The following is a 17,793-nucleotide window of genomic DNA, read 5'->3' as shown; positions in this document are numbered from 1 at the left end:
TGTTTTCAGCTCAGCTCTATCTCTACCTTCAGAGGTACCTGATGCCTCCAATTCCTATACTTTTTTGAGGCTGTTACTAAAATGAAGATTCTAGGTTGTTCCATTCCAGTTTAGTTTCCACCTCCCTCTGATCAGTCAGGTTAGTTACCGCTCCTCTACCTGCTTCCCGCTTGTATTACTGTGTTGATGTCATCTATTCTCCCATTAACTCTGTGCTTTCTTCACCCACTTACAGTCAACGCATCGTTTCTGATGAGTACTATCTTGTCCTTAATTTGCTTGATTTTGCTGCTGTATTTGAAACTGTAGACCACTCATTCTAGAAACTGTATCATCCTTTGGCTTCTGAAGCCACTTGTTTTTTGTTTTGTTTTCCTTTTGCCACATCATCTTACCTTCTTCTCTTGGTTCTTTCTTCTTCCACTGCTTATCCCTTAACTCTTGTTGTTTCCCAGGTCTCTGTCCTCTTACATTTTCATTTACACATTTTCTATCCAGTGCATGGATTTAACCACTTCCTTAATGCTGCTGACTCCCAAATCTATATCTGTGGTCCCAGACCCACATAAAGCTCAGAAACAAGACAAAGGAAACAAGGACCCTGTTTCCCTATATCTTAATCCCAAGGAAAAACAAACACCCTGGAGCCAAAACAGGCTTCCTTTTAGGTAAAGAAAATAGAAGGAGTGAAGGGAGGCATTCAATGTAAGAAACAAAGTAGGAGCTGTACTAGTCATGATATGGGAGCTTTTGCCTAAATCACAGTGACTTAACACAAAAAAAGTTTATCTGTCACGCAAAATCTGCTGTGGATTGGGGCAACTCTCCAGGGAAGCTGTCCTCCTATATTGGCTCACTACTTCCCGCCTCTTCAATTTCATGGAACTTCCATTTCAATACATGTTGTGAATCTCACCATGCTAGGAGAGGACAGAGCTGCACAGCTGAGCACAGGCAATTAAGTGCCTGCATCTGGAGGTGCAAATGTGTCAGTCAGGTTTCCATTCATTGGCCAAAGCAAGTCACAAGGCCACTCCCCCACTTCAAGGGGACAAGGAAGAGCAATCCTCTCACACCCTGAGAATCGATTCTGTTGAACAGTAGCAACTGACAGCAGTGAAAATATTTGGTCTAAAATAGAAAATTTGGCCTTAAACAAAATATCTTTTTATTTTTATACTTCCAGTCCTAGCTTGGTGGCTGGTACAGAGTGGGGAGGGGTCAATATTATTTGAATTTAGGTATGTGTTAGAAGATGACTTAATAAGTCTATTTGAAAGGGTGTTCAGAAAAGTCTGAGTTGATGCCTTATTTTCCTTCAAAAACAGGAACATTCAAGAATCCTTCCGCTGATCTTGCTGCTGGGCTCAAAGTTGGAGTAATTTTTCAAAAATAGTTCTTGGGGCATCTAAGTACTTGGAAACCTCATTAAGAATTCAAGTTTAAAGTCTGAAGAGAAGGCATTTCATAGCCCTGTTGTTTACATTTACCTTGGACAACATCCCTACTCAGACTCAAACACAACAGGCAATCTGGAAGGGGGAAAAGTTACAAAATATTGCCTTGAGTCAGGCAGGGGTGTGTGCGTGTGTGTGTGTGTGTGTGTGTGTGTGTGTGTGTGTGTGTGTGTGTTGATATGAACAGGTATTATGTGTGCATATGTACTTCTCATGTTGTGTGGACAGAGATAGTCGTGTTGCCTATAGGTATACTTATGGACAGATAAATATGAACCTCTTGAAGTATGAAATTAACACATGAGTTCTGAGGTCCAGTTGATAGCCCCTCTCTTATATTTTCCATCCTGCTTCCATGAGATACTGCTTCTTGCCCTGTGATGGACACTTTTCAACATATAGATTAAATCGTTAAAGATGAAGCACCAAAATGAGGTGGTGATGAGAGGCAGTAATAAATGACTGGTGTAGAGGAATGCAAAGGATCCAAAAGAGAGACTGTCTGTTCAGAATTTATTTAGGATTTTCCAGGTGTTTTTCATACCAAAAGTGTTCTGTAGTTCCCCTCTTTAGAGTAAAGCTTTCTATTTGTTTAAATTATCAATATATACACTTATCATAAAAAATTCAAGCAACAGAAACAAGGGCAAAGAAGAAAGTTAACAAAATCATCCAATATCCCAAGAAGAATGATGACCAGTATCAGACGAACATCATTCTGGGTGTTTCAAATGTTAGAAACAGAGAGGAGGACTCTGCTTTTCCTCCTACTTTGCTGGCTCCTCTGCCTCTTCCAGTGTCTCAGTGGTGAAGGGTCCCAGGGGCAGCCCCACATTCTCATCTCCATCTTTACTTTACCCACTGGAAACCTGGCCAGGTCTACAGCTTTCAATGATACCTGGATGCTGATGGCTCTCAAATTTATATCTCCAGCCTTGTCCTTTGGAAGCCCAACAGCTAAACTGCAGGGAGTTGGAGAGTGAAGAAACATTGAGAAAACAGAGATCCAGTTGGATTCTCTTTCTTTTAGCTCTGAAGTTATATGAGCCTCCGATACCTGTAGATACACTGATACTGCTAACACTAATTTTTAAATCTTAATGCCTTCTAATACTACCTATTATTTTTTGACCACCTACTACATGTTAGGTATTGTGCCATGTGTTTCACATATATTAACTCATCTTATGCTCATGACTCTGTGAGGTGGTATTTTAAGAAATAACAAGAAACCCCCAAACCAAGACTTCACATCATAGACAACTTGTCCAAACTGAATCAGCTAGTAGGTATTAGAGTTAGGAGATGTAAAGTCAGGGGACCCATGCTCTTTCTGGTATGCTACACTGCCTCCATTTGCATTGCAATATAAATTTTAGTATCAGTTTGACCATTTCACACACACATATACAGAGACACAAACCAAGTTGGGATTTTGATTGGGATTGCACTGAATTTATAGATTAATTTGGGGAGAACCGTCATCTTATATCAATGCTATTGACTGTTCCAAACATGAATTGATCTTTTCCTCCCTTTATTTAAGTCTTCTTTAATTTTCCTAGTAAGATTTTGTGGTTTTCATCGTGAAGCAGCAATTGATTCACCACAGCCCCAATGAGGCAGGGGACTTCCGGGGGTCAGAATACTAAGACTTGATGGATAAGAGGTATAATAAGGGAACTGCAAAAATGTGGGCAGAAAAAAATGTTTAAAGGTCCCACCAAGTAAAGCAACAATTTCAAGAATTTTAAAGTGGCCAGCAATAACGGGGTGTATAACGTATTGTAAGATGCAGACAGCAAATGGCCTTGTGCCCTGCCAGCAACAGGGATGCCAGGAACTCTGGAGAGGATTTGCATAATGTAACCTACTGTAGACTGTTGACTCAGCACCAATTTTTCATGAGGAGGAGACTGTGACTGTTAACTGAGGCACGATGTTTGTCATCTTTAAAAGTGAAGAGCAGGTTAGGCTGAACCCAGGCCAGGATTGCCTTCTGGGCTCTCCTCTCCCTCTTCCATTTCTGTAACCTTCTCCAACCTGCTGGCACTACCTCCTCGGCACTCTCCCATTTCCTCACAGCCTTCCTCTTGCCACGCACAGTTAGACCTGCCTTATCCTATACTTCTCCATAGCTCCATACGTGGACTCCCCCAACCCTCCCCCCTCCCCATCTCCTCCATTTATATTTAGGGTATTCAAATGTTCAGAGAAAGAGAGTGGATAGAGGATCCACTTAGTATTAAAGTGTATTAAATGACAGATAGCTAGGTAGCTATTTCTCAAATTAGGGTCCAAAGACCTAATCCTAGAGGTTTGAGAGGTCCACAGGAATTTGGATAGTAATAATTTATTGAGCACTTACATGTTCCAGGAGCTGTTTGAAATACTTTACATGTATTTAGTTTCACTATAACCCTCTAAAGCAGATGCCCTTATGTCCATTTAACAGATGAGCAAACTTAGCAACACGCCCTTATCCCCATCAAAGAGATGAGCAGTCATGGAAAGGTTGAGTTATTAGCTCAAGGTTATACATCTAGTAAACGGTAGAGTGGGGACTCAAACCTAGGCAGTCTGGCTCCAGAGCTAATGATCTCAACCACTTTGCAATGCTGTCATCTGGGGCTTGACTGGGACTAGGTGGTCCAAGATGGCCTCACGCATGTGCCTGGTAGTTAGCTGCAGCTATTGGCTGTCGCCTCCTCCTTCATGTGGCCTTTCTAGCAGGATACTCCGGACCTTTTTATGTGGCAGCCAAATTCCAAGATTGTACCATAAGTCATGGAACAGATAGGCTTTTTTTTTTTCCAAAAGCACGACATGATTATATTTTAATACAAAACCAAAATACAAAACACCATAATAAATTGATGGCAATAAAATACGGTATTTCATTTGCATTGCATGATAAATGGTTAACATCCTTTCATAAATGAGTTGTTAGAAACCAGTAACAAAGACATTGATATACCAAGCGAAATGATTAAAAAAAAAGAAGAAAATGAAATAACACAAGTGACTAGTAAGGATTAAGCATATATGTAGATAGGCTTATAGACCAAATTAAGATGCTTGAATCACATTGTTTATGTGACAGCTTTAAAACATGTCCCCAGGACTTCCCTGGTGGCACAGTGGTTGAGAATCTGCCTGCTAATGCAGGGGACACGGGTACAAGCCCTGGTCTGGGAGGATCCCACATGCCGCAGAGCAACTGGGCCCGTGAGCCACAACTACTGAGCCTGCGCGTCTGGAGCCTGTACTCCGCAACAAGAGAGGCCGCAATAGTGAGAGGCCTGCGCACCGCGATGAAGAGTGGCCCCCGCTTGCCACAACTAAAGAAAGCCCTCGCACAGAAATGAAGACGCAACACAGCAAAAATAAATAAATTAATAAACTCCTACCCCCAACATCTTAAAACAAAACAAAACACGTCCCCAAATTCTTTGCCACTGTTTCCATTGAGAGGTGGAGGTCCATATCCCCTTCTCTTTTATATGGGGTGGTCTTAGTGGCTTGCTGGTAGCCAGCAGAATACAGTGGAAGTGATGCTCCATTACTTCTTAGGATAAGTCATTAAAGGCCATGAACCTTAGGATAAGTCATTAAAGGCCATGAACCTGAACACTCGCTCTCAGGGAAGCCAGCTGCCATGTGAGAAGTCTGACATGTTGGAGGGGGTGTATGAAGGCACTCTGGTTCACGGTCCCAGCTGAGCTTCCAGCCAACCAACAGCCAGCCTCAACTGTCAGCCACATGAGTGTGCCATCTTGGATGTCCAGCCTAGATGAACCTTTAAACGACTGCAGCTACAGTGACATCCGATCAGAGACACCAACACAGAACTGCCCAAGCAAGCCCTTCCTGAATTTCTATTTCCTGAATTTCTATTTCTATTTCTACAAAATCATGAGCAAAATAAACTGGCTATTTAAGCCACTAAGTTTGATTTAACATGTTCACTTAAACAGCAGCAACAGTTTATCAACCAATTTAAAACAGAATGAGAAGCAAGGAGAAAGAAAAGGAGTAGATAAACAAGCTTAGGATAGGGTATAAGCAGGGTGGAAGGACCATAGCACTTAAAACCATAGATGGCATGGTTTTAAGGACCGGAGTGGAGGGTAAGCGAGGGGTTTTGGCAGACTGAACAGGTCTGGAATCAACATACATCTGACATACATCTGAGTGATACAGAAGCAAGTGTGTCTGGTCATAACTGTAGCTGGCCATTAGCTGCCTGAGCAGCTGGGGATTTAGCTGCTTTTCTTGTGCAGAGACTACATGAGGCCACAGTGGGGCTATAATGGATATCACTAGTTGGTGGTCAATTTAGGAATGACACGGTTGTCAGTTGAGAGGTTGTATGATTCATGCCTTACTAATATTTAAAGTTTACTTGGTCTATCTATCTCCTTCTATCTGAAGTAGCACTTTCATTTGTTCCATCCTTTTTGTCTATGTTCAACACATATCCATTTACTCTGCGTGTAACATGTCTCATAAGCAAATTGTGTCTACATTTTTGTTTCTCTTATTTTCTATAGCAGGACTGAATATTCATAAAGCAAACACATTACAGCAAGCCCCAAGGAACAAGCACTTAGAGCATGGCTGTGATGTCCCACTTATTGGCTAAAGCAAGTCACGTGGCCGAGCCCACAGTCATGTGCGACAGGTCTACACAAGGGAGTGGATACCATAAGGCATGATTATTGGGACCACTACTGAAACAATCTAACACTAACACATAGCTAGGAAGTGGTTGACCCAGTTATCAAATTTTCAGCAATCTGTTTCTGGAACCCAAACACAAAACTGGTGTCTTGGAGACTGCTGGGAATTCCTACTCAAGGGCTTTTTCAAACCCCTCTTCCCAGGTCCCAGCCCAAGCCCAATGAGTCAGAATCTCTTGGGGGTAAAAGGGATATGGGGGGTCGGTAGTGGTGGTAGAAATCCCAAGAATTTAAATAACTGTAGAAGATTCCAACCCACACTGGGAGGTGTAGGGGGTTTCAAAGACAAGAAAATCTCTACACTCAAAGAGCTTCCATTTTCCACAGAGAAAATTCTTGTCATTATTACACTAGAGGCACTACCCTGAAATTTAAAAATTTAAAAAACTCCTTTCCATGCTTAAGTTAGAGCAGTGGTTCTCAAATTTTGTGTGCATCAGTATTAACTGGAGGGCTTGTTAAAACGCAGACAGGGGGCTTCCCTGGTGGCGCAGTGGGTGAGAGTCCGCCTGCCGATGCAGGGGACGTGGATTCGTGCCCCGGTCCGAGAGGATCCCACATGCCGCGGAGCGGCTAGGCCCGTGAGCCATGGCCGCTGAGCCTGCACGTCCAGAGCCTGTGCTCTACAACGGGAGAGGCCGCAACAGCGAGAAGCCCGCATACCGCAAAGGAAAAAGGAAAACAAACAAACAAAAAAAAACCGCAGACAGGGACCAACCCCCAGTTTCAGATACAGGAAGTCTCTGGTGGAGCACACAAATTTTCATGTCTCACAAGCTCTGCTGTCCAGGGACCACACTTGGAGAACCACTGGGTTACAGCAGTAGGAGGATTTAGTGATACCGTTCCTCCCTTGACGCGCATTTATATATTGCACTTACATTCTTATAGCACATCTACTGTATACAAGGTCTCGGGCTGGGTGCAGCAGTGGGTATGATAAGGATAGGATTTAGATCTTGATTACACTTGAGCAGATTTATTCTCTAAGTGGATCTATTCTCTAAGAAGACAGGAAGCCTAAGTGCCTTCAGACAGGTTCAGATAAAGCAGAGATCTCCTCCCTTAGCAAGAGATAAATTAAAGCTTGGAATAGCAGACCCTATGAACTGGGGCCTTGAAAGATGCCTAGGACACGTGGAAATGGTGGAGGATCGCAGAATTCTTTCCACCTTGGCACAGAGAAAAAAAAACAAACAAACAAACCTGGACAACCACCTGGAAAAGGTCTGTGACATTCTTGCCTCAGGCTCCAATGTCTCTAAGCTGCTTGCATCAGAACGGGGAAGGGTGTTCTCAGTGTCAAGGTCTCTGTCTCAGACTCTTCTTGGGAAGCGGGAGAACTGGCCTAGCCCTCCCTCTGGGGCTCCCAGAGCGGGTGTCTCGGAGACTCGGTTGTCTGGCCGAAGTCTGGGTGTGCGCGGACTTGGCGAACGGCGCGGCCTGGGCGCTTCAATGTTCCAAAGCCTGAGCAGGGCGCTGTGGCCGGGCCCGTGACGGGCGAGAGGGCCTACACGCTGGAGCATCGTTCAGAACCAGCCTCAGATTCAGGCACGGCGCTAGGGGGGGCCGGGTGGCAGCCGTACTACTCAGCCAACCGGAGGCCGGCGCAAGGGGCAAGGTCCCTCTCTTTCTCCACCTTCATGCTTAGGAGGGGGTGGGGACACGCGTGCACGCTCTTCAGCCCGGAGAAAGCACGGCCCGCGAGACTGCACAATGCGCCTGCGCGGCCCCGCCTCACCCACCCCGCCTCTTTTCTTCGTCCCGCCCTGTTACCCCCTTATATTGCCGCTAGGGGTAGCGGCGGCGGCTGTGGTCTGAGAGCGTGGCTGCTTTGAGGGCGCGGAAGCCGTACGGTGTGGGGACTAGGGCTGGCAAGAGGGTGGGAAAACCGGCGAGAGAGGAGGGCGGTGCCGGGGAAGGGCGGTGCCGGGGAAGGGCGGCGCGTGGCTGACTCATCCCTCTGGAAGATCAGACTGACAGACACAAACCCTTGCCGAACCCGCCCGCCCGCGCCGCTCCTCTGGTTGGGAGGCGCCCGCCCGCACCGCCCGCCCGCCTTCTCCGGGAGCGCTCTCCCGGCCCGGCAGCCTCAGAGAAAGTTTTTGTCGTCTGGAGGGACCGGAGGCGCCGCGAGCCTTTGGGAAGGGAAGGAGGACTGAAGAGGAGGCTCCAGCCGCGCGGGCCCGGCGAGTGCATGGTTCCCGGCGCCTCGGCTGCCTGTCAGGAGGACATCGGGGCGGGGTCGGGCTGAGCCCAGCTCCTTCTTCCCGCGGGTTCGCCAAAAATCGCCCTCCCGGACTGCCGCGGGGCGTCCCCGCTCCTCAGCCCGCCATGTCCCGGCTGCTGCCGCTGCTGAGGAGCCGGACCGCGCACAGCCTGAGGCCGGGCCCGGCCGCCGCGCCCCGCCCGCCGTCCTGGTGCTGCTGCGGGCGGGGGCTGCTGGCGCTCGCGGCCCCGGGCGGCCCCCGGGAGCTGGGCACCCACCCCAAGAAGGAGCCCATGGAGGCGCTGAACACGGCGCAGGGCGCGCGCGACTTCATCTACAGCCTGCACTCCAGCGAGAGGAGCTGCCTGCTCAAGGAGCTGCACCGCTTCGAGTCCATTGCCATCGCCCAAGGTAAGGGGGCCGCGAGGGGGCGAGCCGGGGACGGAGGGGCGGGTGCCCAGAGCCCTCCCCTACCTCGCCTGCGCCCCGGCCGCCCCTCGGCCTGGGCCCCTCGCCGCCGGCCCCCTCGCCCGCTTGGCCTCGCGCCTGGGACGTCCGGGGGGGCGGGGGAACTTTGCGCCTCCTGAGTGTCCCCGGGGCAGTAGGACAGGCGCGGATCGTGCCAGGCAGCCAGGGCCAACGCTTGGCTGGTTCCTCCCCAGCCTCACAGTTGGAGCTTCAGCCCCAGTTACCAACCGCCGTTGATTTGATTTTGTTTAGATTTGCTGTGCCCCCCGTCCCCCAGCCCTGCTGTCCCCCTGTAGTCCTTGCTGCTTACTTGTGAACGTGCAGCCATGCCGGTGGCCTGCGGTGCCTCCTTCCAAAGCGCTACAAAGCCGAGAGGCAGGGGGAAACTTCGCTAAATGGTTATCAAACGAACATGTGTCAGGGTCCGAAAGAAGGGATGTTGGTTCGTTAAGGCAGAGGTGTTCTCAGCGGCTTGTTTTCGTACACCTCCGGTTGGATTCATTTAAGCAGCCGAAGGAAACATTTTCCTGGGAAACTGAAAGCGTGGATCAGACCAGCAACCGCAGATGCATACTTGCAAGCCCATCACAGGCTTGGTGCTGCCCAAGTTAGACTCCCGTTTTTGTTGTGCCCCCAGAGGAGGAAAGAATGCAGTAGTTAAGAAGGTATTTTTCTGGAAATCTGTGGCTCTGCAATAAAAAGCGGACTTCTGCTCAAAAATAATTTGGAATGGTGAAAGCCAAGCCATTTTTAAGCTAACCTGTTAAAGGAGGATATTTTTCAAACCGGTGCAGCATGCTGGTATGTCAGAATGTGAGTCCAAGTGAAAAAGCTAAAAAGTCAGAAAATCAGAAGGATGAAAGGGGCCAATGAGCAAATCATTCAGTCTTAAGATACTTTAGCCATCTAACTACCGTGATACAGACAGAATACATTGCTGCTGTTTTATGTTATACATTCTGGTGTGTTGGAAAGTGTTTTTTGTTTCTTTTTTGTTGTTTGTTTGTTTTAAGTTTACTCCTCCCCTCCCTCAAGGTTGGTAGGTACATAAGCATTCCATAGGTTCCCTAAGTTAAGAGCACATTTATTTGGAGCAAGGCATTTGATCTTCCACAGGCACTTAAAAGCGCTTCTTTGGTCTGTATTCAGGAATGGAGGAGAGAATTGTCTACCTCATAAGCAGGACTTTTCTACACTACTTCTTTAGAAACTTTTTATTAGTTGTGCCTTTTAACTGCTTTTTTTACCTCCGTTCAGGGAATTGTGGACCAATTTATGGTATTGGATGATTCCAGACATTGTCTACCCACAGTGCTTCTATAGGAACAACGTAATATCACAATCAATTCGGTTACTAAATGTAATCATGATATTACATGAAGTCATAATCAGATACTAGCATATTTGTGAGCTATGTGTGCACTCAGTGTGTGGTTTTAAAATATTCACTTCTGAAAATGTGACCCTTGGAAAATTATAAAGACATTCACACTAGAGCATTAGTTTTAGGAATCTTTCTCCATGGGTAAGACTGTTTGAACACACATTTGGCCTTTTCTAAGTAATTTCTTGGAAATTCTGCATTAACATTGTTACAAGATTGGAGGGCCTCATTAATATGATTTTATGACAGTGCATGAAAAGCATGTCCTGTGATACAAATGGATAAATTTTGCCTCATACCTTATTATTTTAGCACATGCCAGTAGGAATGCTACATTTTCCAGTGAAAATGGAAAATGTATTTTAAAATTTAACATGGTTTTAAATATTCTGGAAAGGACCTATAAACTTCAGTCAATGGAGATCAGTTAGCGTCAATTAAACTTAATAATACATAAGTTATATGAGAGAGAAGTTGGTAATTTAAGTTGTCTTTGTTCAAGATAAAGGATATAGGAAACAATGGGGTATTCAAATGCTTATTTGACTTAAAAGCTAAAGAACTTCAGAGTTTAAGTCAACTAATTTTGCCAATGTTGATGACTAAATTATTGCTCTTTGACTCAGATGACACATTGATGATGATGGTTTAATTTTTAGTACAGTCTTAGTGTTCCTCGTTGTTTTCGATATCAATATATATAGTTTCTATGGAGATAACTGGGATCATCACTAGTAAATTACCCTATTCATTAACCATTTAAGGTAGAGAGGATTTATTATGTTGAGAATGCATACAGCTCATTCTATTGCTGAAATCAATTTTTTCCCCAGACAAATGAAAAATTGCCATGTTTTTGTTTTATTGTTGCTTTTTGAGCGTTTTTAAATGCTCAACCCATGTATTAAATATGTGTGTACTAAGTGCACTTTCTAATGAAATAAATTATGTTAAAAAAGCTGTTTCTTACAATAGGAAACCTTATGTGTTCTTGGAAAGAGTGCTTGCATGATCTAATGAAGTGCTTTGGATTTGGTGTGGAAACATTACAGGAAAAGAAAATCTGTGCTGTGAAATGGGGTCTACTGCTGAAATTTGTTATATTTGCCCTTATCTTTCTTATGTGTTTATCAGTAGGCATTTGATATAGTCTGTGACAAGATAAAGCTTTAGAACCAGTTTGTAATAGATAAGGCAGACTTTGTGGGATGTCTTGTTAATAGTTAAGTAAGATATTGTGATTTTTAAATTACAAACTGATTTCTTTCCTAGTTTTAAAAAAGTTGATGTTCTGTTCTCAATTTATCTGCTCAACCTGCTCTCTATTCTTCCAGAAAGAGTCCATATTCTTCTGAAAGTGCATTGTTGGTTCATTGTTTTTACAAGTAGGACTGGCAAGCTGATGTTATTACTGTTGCCTTTTAATTTTAGCTGAGCTTTTTAAACCAAATTTGTTTTCAAGTTTTGCAGTTACTATTTCTATTTATAATTACTAAAAAAAATTTTTTAAATACCTATTTGGTTTTTGAAGGATGAGCAGTGCTCATTGCATTAGTTAGTTCTACATTGCTGTACAACAAATTACCCCAAAGCACAATAGCTTAAAACAGACACGTATTGTCTCATGGTTTCTGAGGATCAGGTGTCTTGGGGCAGCTTAGGGGGATGTTTCTGCCTCAGGGTCTCTCATGAAGTTGTAATCAAGTTTCAGCTAGGGCTGCATTATTGAAGTCTTAAATGGGGCTGGAGGAACCAGTTCCAAGAAGGCTCACTCACATGGCTGTTGGCTAGAAGTCTCAATTCCTTGCTGTGTGGGTCTCTCCACAGGGCTGCCTGAGTGTTTCAAGACATGGCAGCTGTCTTCCTCCAGAATGAGTGATGAGAGAGACACCTAAGCTGGAAGCCACAGTCTTTTATAACCTGGTCTTAGAAGAGATAGTCCATCCTTTTTTGCCCTCATCATACACTGTGGGAGCATACTATGCAGGCAGGGTGTGAATACCAGGAGGTGGAAATCATTGGGGGCCTCATCTTGGAGGCTGCCTTCCACACTTATTTAGATGTTGTAATTAATGCTCATTGGAGAATTACACAGAAAGGTAAGAGCTGGCTTTTGGGGAGGCACAGTGAAAGATATGATTTGAAAAAAAAGGACCTTCTTAGGGAATATTTTTGTTAAATGTGTACTTAAAGTATTTTTTAAAATGAGATTCTTTTTATATAGGCAAATAAGGGATGTTTTGGGGGAACAGAGCAGTTTTTCTATCAATGCTAGATCTTAATCAGCTTGCATTTTTTTTTGTTTCTCTGTGTAAGTGATAATTGTATATGTTTAAAAAAATTTTTTTACAAATTTTTTTTACCATTTATCTACATCCATATAGATACACCATATAATTCTAAATTTAATCTTGTAGTTCCCCACCGTTGTGATTATTTACTTAAGGTAGCATGAGGAGTTTTGTTTTGAGAACTTGCCATATAGCATACTTAGAATACATAGAAACAAATATGATTTTTTGTGGAGTTCCAGTCCACTAGGGATCTTGGACTCTTAACAAGAGTATCCCCATTTTTCTCAGCTCCTTGTATAGGATTATATAAGAAAGTGGCAGTGCTGTTAAGCTATTAACCTCTAGATGAACTGGAGATAATCTTGGCTTTTGCTCAAAGAGAATAAGAAAGAGGGCAAGAAAACATTTCATACTCCAAATTAAGATTTGTGAATAAAGATATTTAGGTGCCTTAGTTGCAACAGTAAAAGAGGAATAAAGGAATAACTAGACCTGAAAGAGGAGAAGAACAGGACGAGGATATGAAATATGGTTTGAGTCAGGAAGAGTGAGTGATCTCCAATAAGCTGAGAGCTTCTATATCCTGGCCCTGGATAAGTAAATGAAGCTTTGTTACAATCAGTTATTTTACCAATATGGAAAGAATCTAGTTACAGCAGTATATTCCAGCAAGCTTAATTACAATTCTTTAGAATTAATGGGAATGTTGGAGTAGCCCTATAACTAGGGATTACTCCCTAGAAAACAGATAATATAAATAGGAGTTTTTTCTTCCATTACAAAATGGATATATTCTATTTAACAATCTTTAATCATCATTTAACATGTAACTTGAGGTCCAGAGTTATTTGTGACATAAAACAACGACCGTTCCATTATTTCTCATGATTTTGTGGATCAGAAATATAGGCAGGACTCAGCTGAGTGATTCGTCTCTTTCACGTGGTATCTGTGGGGGTCACTCGGTAAACGGCTGGCAGATGAGCTGGTCACAGAGTCCAAGATGGCTTCACTCACTTGTCTAGCACTTTGTTGGACATGGCTGGAAGGCTGGGTTCAACGAGAACTATTGACCAGAGTAGATGCATGTGATCTCACCAGTATGACAGTCTTAAAATGGTCAGGACTTCCAGAGAAAATGTTCCAAGAGAACTAAGTAGAAGCTGTAAGACTTTGTTATCAGTTTCCCATTGTTGCTGTAACAAATTGCCACAAATATAGTGGCTTAAAACAACACAAATTTATTCTCATAGAGTTCTGGAAGTCTGAGGTCCAAAATTAGACTTAAGGGGCTAAGATAAAAGTGTTGGCAATGCCTTGTCCTTCTGGAGGTTCTAGGGGAGAATCTGGTCCTTGTTTCTTCCAGCTTTTGGTATTCCTTTGTTCTTGCTCACATTAATCTCTGCTTCGGTTGTCACATCATTGACCTTTTTGCCTCTCTTTTATAAGGACCCTCGTGATTACATTTAGGGCCCACCTGGATAGTTCAGGATTAATCTTTCTCAAAATCCTTAACTTAATCACATCTGCAAACTCTCCTTTGCCATATGAGGTGATGTATTCACAGGTAGGAGGATTAGGATGGGGACATATGGGGAGGGGTATTGTTCAACCTACCACAGTTTATGACCTAGCCTTGCAAGTCCCAGAATGTCATTTCTGCTGCATGCTATTGGTCAAACAAGTTACTAAGACCAGTCTAGATTCAAGGGAAGGGAAATTAGGAGGAGATATTCTATGTAGGTAACCATAACTAATAATTGTAGTTTGTTCCTTTATATCAGTTCCTTTATATCCTTTATAACATTGAAAAATTAATCGTTTCTGTTGGAAATCTTGTATTACATCTTTCTTTATTAATGCATACCAGTAACATATTAGTTTTTGTTTGTTTGTCTTAAGACTTTTGACCATTTGTTCTTGTACTGAGTTCCAGTATAGTGACAGTGATTCATTTGATTGATAGATATATAGAGAGACAGAGGGAGACAGAGATGTATAGGACTCTTTCCTCTATATCAGGATATCTTAGCCTTGGCGGTATTGACATTTGGGTTGTATAATTCTTGTTGTGGGGCTGTCCTCCACATAGGATATTTAGCAGCATCCCTGTCTTCTAGCCACTAGATGCCAGTAGCACCCTCCCACCCTCCTCACCCCAAGTTTCGTGTACCAAAAATGTCTCTAGACATTGCCAAATATTCCCTGGAGGAGACACTGGGTGGGAGGAAAGGGAGGAATTTAGCAAAACCAATCTGCTTGAGGGCCATCGCTTTATATGAAATGCTGTATCAGACTCTTCACCTCATTATCAAGTAAATGAGCTTTGTGATAACTCTTTTCCTTGATTGTGAAACGTTTACTTTGACTGTGTTTGATGGCAACATATTTGAACATACTGCTTTTTTCTCTGCCTTAGTAAAAGTATAACGAGCACAGTTTTGCTTGTACCAGATGTCCGAGTCCTTGTATACTGTATTTTAATACGATGATTTTCTTTGGGGCTACTTAACTTCTATTTGTAGAGATACTAGTCATCACACCAGATGCCCCCAGAACGCTGTGCTGTTTCCGTTGGCATGCTTTCAGACCGTGTCATAGTGCTGGCGAGGTGTGTTGGATTTGTTCTGCCCCTGCCCCACTCCATCCACAGTGCCCACGGACCACTCTGCTCTATCCTCATTCGTCCCTTGTGGTAAACTTTGCTGCTGTGGAAGGAGGTCTGCTTCTCGGGCATCTCTTGTTGTTTCTAATGTCTGCTCTCTGTCACTCTTTCATGGTGGTTTTTTTTTTTTTTTTTCTTATATTTCGTTCAGTATCTCTTTCTCTGTTCACCCTTATACTATTCAGTGGGGTTTAATCTTGATAGACATTTCAGGGTCACAAACCACTACTCTCCTGTCTCTCCAGCTAGCCAGTCGCACCTATCACATTGCTATGGACCTCTGACTCTTCAGATCTCACACTGAAGATCTTGTATTTCTGCTAAAGTTATGATTATGGCCGTTCAAAGGATTGTTGCTGTAAATACCTGAAAGGCACTTAGGTTCAGAGAAGTTTAGGTTAGAATGGTGTTCTTTACTTGGTTTACTTTAGATTTTCTGTCTTCTTTCTGAGTTTTAGGGTAGACTTTAGGGCACTGGGTTATTAAAACATTTGTAATTTTAAAAATAGCATGATATTTTGTAATATAACTTCTGAATTTCTGTTGTATAATGGTTCTTATATTTAATAGAAGACATCCCACTGCTACCACTATTGCTGCTGCCAACACCATTTTCATTACCATTACTTAGCAGTTATTGAATGTTTGCTACAGACATACTGGGCTAATTAAGTGAGTTTTCATGTAATTATTGTTTACCTCTCTTGGAGAGAGAAGGAGTTATCTCTATTCTATGGATTAAGATGCTGAGGCTGAGGAGCTTGCCCAAGATCCTAAAACCTCTGTGGCAGAGTTTTTAGCTTAGCTTTGTTTGACTTTAAAATCCCTGTTCTTATTATTGCACCTTTCTGTAGATATTCATACCTGGAATTTTTTTAACATGTGCTGGGAAAAAAGGTAACAACTCAAATGCTCAATAAAAGTCACATGTGCTGGTAGTATATCTTAGTCTATCTTTTATATGTTTGCATAATATACACATTCAATACAAAGCAAATATAGCATTGTTACTTTTAAAATAAGGGAAATCAAAGTAAAATCAGTGTGCAAAAAAGTTTATAAGTTGTGGGGGGATTTTGAAAAAGTCAGAAAACTAGTATTTGGGCCTTCCAACTATTATAAATCTTTAACTTTCTAACCGTTATTCTAATTTTCCTTTAGATTTTTAAATGAGTTAAAAAAATCTAACATACTATTCATAGAAAACCTTTCTCAACTTAGAAAATTTATTTGTGTAACAAATATTTGTTACTCTCTCTACCATAGTAGACTCGGTACTGCATATTGGAGGTGTGTCAGAATTAATTCAGGGAAATACTCTCATGAAACCTACATTTTTGAGAGAGGAAAGATAAGAGCAATAAAGTAAATAATAAAATAATTATAGATAGTGTGTGCTATTAGAAGAATAAATAGAAGGACATTTACTTTACTTAAAGTGATCTGGGAAGGCCTCTGTTTAGGTAATATTTAAGCTGAAAATAAAGGATTGAGAAGAAGCCATTCATTCAGACAGATGGCATTCTCAGAAGGAAAAGCAAATACCAAGAGGCTGAGATAGGAAGGGACTTCACATAGTGTGGGAATTGAAAGAAGGCAAATATGAGTGGAACTTAATGAACAAAGGGTAGAGTGGAATGGGATGAGATGTACGTAGGCAGAAGCCAGATAGGCCAGGACCTTTCTGGGTAAACCATATGAAGGCCATTCGAGCATTTAAGCATTAGTGAAATAATGGTATTTGAAGAGCCCTCTGGCTGCTATTGGAGAACAGATTGGAGGGTGCAGATGTGTAAGCTGGGAGACCACTTAGGAAGCTGTTACAGTAGTCTAGGCTAGCAATGATGGTGGCTGAGACTAGGTGGCCACAGAGATGAAGAGGAGGAGATGGAGTCAAGACATACTTGTGAGAGTGAACTGATGGGACTTGCTGATGGGTTAGAAAGGGTCAGATAATTAAGGGAAAGGAAATAGTAAGTGATGACTTAGGTTTCTGACTATACTGACTGAGTAAAAAGCGTTATTATTAACTGTGAGGGAGAAGACTGGGGAAAGAATAGATTTGGGGGTGTGGAACTTAAAGTGTTAATTTTGGACATGTCAAATTGTAGATACCTTTGTGAATATAAATGGAGATGTCAAATAAGTAGGTGTGTGTGTTTATGCATGTGTGTGTATTTATACACTTAAATCTGGAGCTCATAGAAGTTTAGGCTGAAGATGTAAGTGTGGGTGTCAACAGCTGTATATAGATGGAGAGGAAGATCCAGGACAGAACTCTGAAAAGCACCAGTGTTTATTGGAAGGGAAAATGAAGAAGGATCAGAACTAGAGGGAGACTGAGGAGTGTCTACAAAGTCAGGAAAAATAACAAGAATAGTGTATTCCAGAAGCTAAGTGAAGAAGACAGCATTTCAAGAAAGAGGGAATGATCTGGTGCTTTAGATGGTTCACATAAGAGGAAGACTGGCGGTTGGGAGGGTGGAGTAAAGGTCTATTGGATATAACAACACAAAAGAGAGTGATGTCTTTGTCAAGAATTACGTGAGGAGAAGCCAGATTTTAGTTGGCTGA

The 17,793-nt window shown here is 42.9% G+C and overlaps 2 protein-coding genes across 7 annotated transcripts in view; one reads left to right on the top strand and one right to left on the bottom strand.

The window, feature by feature from the left end:
• Nucleotides 1-9,205, bottom strand: part of TRMT12 (tRNA methyltransferase 12 homolog) — a 64,729-nt gene extending 55,524 nt beyond the window's left edge. For 3 of the 6 annotated variants that reach the window (XR_012327013.1, XM_019932026.3, XM_019932027.3), the window contains exon 1: nucleotides 7,406-7,898. The gene's annotated coding sequence lies outside the window, so the exon portion shown is untranslated. Of the gene's footprint in view, nucleotides 1-7,405; nucleotides 7,899-9,186 lie in introns of those variants that run through there. The other 3 variants (XM_019932028.3, XM_073794240.1, XM_073794239.1) reach the window with 2 other exon arrangements.
• Nucleotides 8,084-17,793, top strand: part of TMEM65 (transmembrane protein 65) — a 43,851-nt gene continuing 34,141 nt past the window's right edge. Inside the window, exon 1 of the mRNA XM_019932034.3 lies at nucleotides 8,084-8,819. Within this exon, the coding sequence (XP_019787593.1) occupies nucleotides 8,534-8,819 (286 nt within the window). The 5' untranslated portion in view covers nucleotides 8,084-8,533. The remainder of the gene's footprint in view (nucleotides 8,820-17,793) is intronic.

Source organism: Tursiops truncatus, chromosome 17 (assembly GCF_011762595.2).
Source record: "Tursiops truncatus isolate mTurTru1 chromosome 17, mTurTru1.mat.Y, whole genome shotgun sequence".
NCBI lineage: Eukaryota > Metazoa > Chordata > Mammalia > Artiodactyla > Delphinidae > Tursiops > Tursiops truncatus.
This window is presented reverse-complemented; position numbering and strand designations above follow the sequence as displayed.